Genomic DNA, 2500 nt, shown 5'->3' with positions numbered 1-2500 from the left:
CACACACACTCAAACGCACAATTTCCTTACTTGGTTATGGGGTTGACACTGGCCTCCACGACTGACAGGCATTTACAACATTTGATGTTATCGGGGAACTCCTGAATACCTGCAAATGGAGGGCGAAAGGACGACATCTTATCACAATGCAGAAGGACAATATCTTCCCACAGTGTATTGTAGTGGCACTTCACTTTTTACATAATACAACCACACAAGCAGTAGCTACCAGGACAATTACAAAACAACACTCAATGCTATGAAAAAAATCAAATTGAACAGCAATCTTAACGGGGGCAAACCATACAAGTATGCCATTTATTCTATCATGGTTTTATCTTTGTTCTTCATCCTTCATATATACAGTATCAGTTTTATTCAGGACATTCCGACCACCCACATCAGAAAAGAGACAGCGGTGCGTATGGCTAAGAATGCCTATATCGACCATGTCAGTCAACTCACCATTTTTACTGATATCTAACTCCTTGAGGTTGACAAGGCTGGCGATGGTGGTTGGCAGGCTGGAGAGGTCGTTGTCAGGCATGCTGAGTTTCCGGAGGGCTTGACAGTTGAAGAGTTGCTGAGGAAGACAAAACAGAGTAGTCAGTGTCAGTGGTGGTGTCGCTGCAGAGTGAAGATGGGGGGAGGGGAGAAGGGGAGGAAGGGATGGGAGGTGATGAAGGGATGGGGAGGGATGAAGGGGGGGTGTGTGTGAAAGAGTGGTCAATGTCAGGAAGGGGGACTGCTGAGTGTAGTGGACAAGGGGCGTTGGCTGGGGGCATTGGGAAGAGGGATGGGAAGTGTTGTACAGTAAGCAGTTGAGAAGTGTCCCTTCTGAAAAAGACACAATATTGCAATATACCTTGTACAATATCATTTACTTTGTCTTTTTGTCTGGGTGGGTTATGCCTTTATTGTGCCAGGACAGTTACAGGGGGACAGGAAATGACTGGGGAGAGAGAGACGGGGAAGGTTTGCCAATTGGGTGGCAGGCATGGTAACCCAGTGCCCTACCGTTCGGCACCATCATCTACTTTATTACAAACATACATACTTGTGTTGTAAAAGGGAATGCTGTGGACATAGATTGTGCTGTGACAATAGCATGTAGGAATGGGCAGTGGGGTGGTGGTGAGGAGGAATGAGATATTGTTCTTCTCTTGTTCCCCTAGAACCCCAACGCAGGTGGAATAAATGTGAAATGGCGTACTTACACATATATCTGGACAAGCGTTTGAGAGTGTCTGCGCTCCGGCCAGAGCTGTGGCAGTGGAGGGCTCAGAGGGACAGCTAGGGCTAATTAGCATGGAGCTAAATCTATTCCGCTCGGCACTCCTCTTTGTCGCCAGGCCCGTTAATCATCTGCCGAGCAGGGAAGGGAGGGAGGGAGTGTGCTACACATACTGCACCTGCCGGGGGAGCCTGGTGTGTGTGTGTGTGTGTGTGTGTGTGTGTGTGTGTGTGTGTGTGTGTGTGTGTGTGTGTGTGTGTGTGTGTGTGTGTGTGTGGGTGTGTGCGTGTGTGTGTGTGTGTGTGTGTGTGTGTGTGTGTGTGTGTGTGTGTATGTGTGTGTATACCACGTATGTGTGCGTAAAGTGTCTGTACATGTGTGCGTGCGTGTGTGTGTGTGTGTGTGTGTGTGTGTGTGTGTGTGTGTGTGTGTGTGTGTGCGTGCGTGTGTGTGTGTGTGTATACCAGGTATGTGTGCGTATGTGTCTGTGCATATGTGCGTGTGTGTGTGTGTGCACGCGTGGGTGTGTGTGTGTGTGTATACCAGGTATGTGTGCGTATGTGTCTGTGCATATGTGCATGTGTGTGTGCGCACTGTGCATGCGCGCACGCGTGTGTGTGTGTGTGTATGTATATCAGGTATGTGTGCGTATGTGTCTTCATATGAACATGTGCACACATCAATGTATTTGTGTGTATGTGTGTTTGCGTGCGTGCGTGGGTGCGTGCGTTTGTGCGTATCCAGCTGCTCCTCACACAAGGGGGAACCCCATGGAGCAGCGAAGCCACTAATGGGGCTTTGGTGTACATCTAGCCCGCAGTTAGCTTAGCTCAGCACACCACACACAGGTTAGCGGCCTGCTAATTCAGCAAACATTCAAGGCCAACACGTTCTCTTTGAACCATTAAATTCAAACTTTAGCATTATGGATATGGACTTTGCTAAGAGAGTTTCTTTTTTTTTTATCAGTAACCCACAGTCAATGTGTGCTTTGCCTATAGGTATATACGTAAAGCTTGTTCAAAAATGTTCGCTGCGACCTTGCAAACAACCGGGAGTGCTACCTTTTGTGTTTTACTTTCTGTATTTTGCAAATCGAACACATTAACTGCCTGAAGAGGAGGCATTCAGATAGAACATGGCTTTTTGAACATGTTGTTCTGTCTGCCACAGATTGAAGCACTGCCTAGCCTAGTTCAAAAGCATGGCTCATCACAGATACAGATACATTTGCACTTTTACGTAACATTCCCCAGCCCCACCCTA

At 47.6% G+C, this 2500-nt stretch overlaps 1 protein-coding gene across 1 annotated transcript in view; it reads right to left on the bottom strand.

Moving 5' to 3' along the window:
- The window catches only part of lrrc7 (leucine rich repeat containing 7), a 124321-nt gene that overhangs the window by 56666 nt on the left and 65155 nt on the right, over positions 1-2500 (bottom strand). The window contains exons 3-4 of the mRNA XM_063201711.1: positions 466-583; positions 31-109 (exon numbers count right to left, since the gene is read on the bottom strand). Coding sequence (XP_063057781.1) covers positions 31-109; positions 466-583 — 197 coding nt within the window. The remainder of the gene's footprint in view (positions 1-30; positions 110-465; positions 584-2500) is intronic.

This window comes from Engraulis encrasicolus, chromosome 6 (genome assembly GCF_034702125.1).
Source record: "Engraulis encrasicolus isolate BLACKSEA-1 chromosome 6, IST_EnEncr_1.0, whole genome shotgun sequence".
Taxonomy (NCBI): Eukaryota; Metazoa; Chordata; class Actinopteri; order Clupeiformes; family Engraulidae; genus Engraulis; species Engraulis encrasicolus.
Note: the sequence above shows the minus strand (reverse complement) of the source record. Positions and strands in the feature narration are given on the sequence as shown.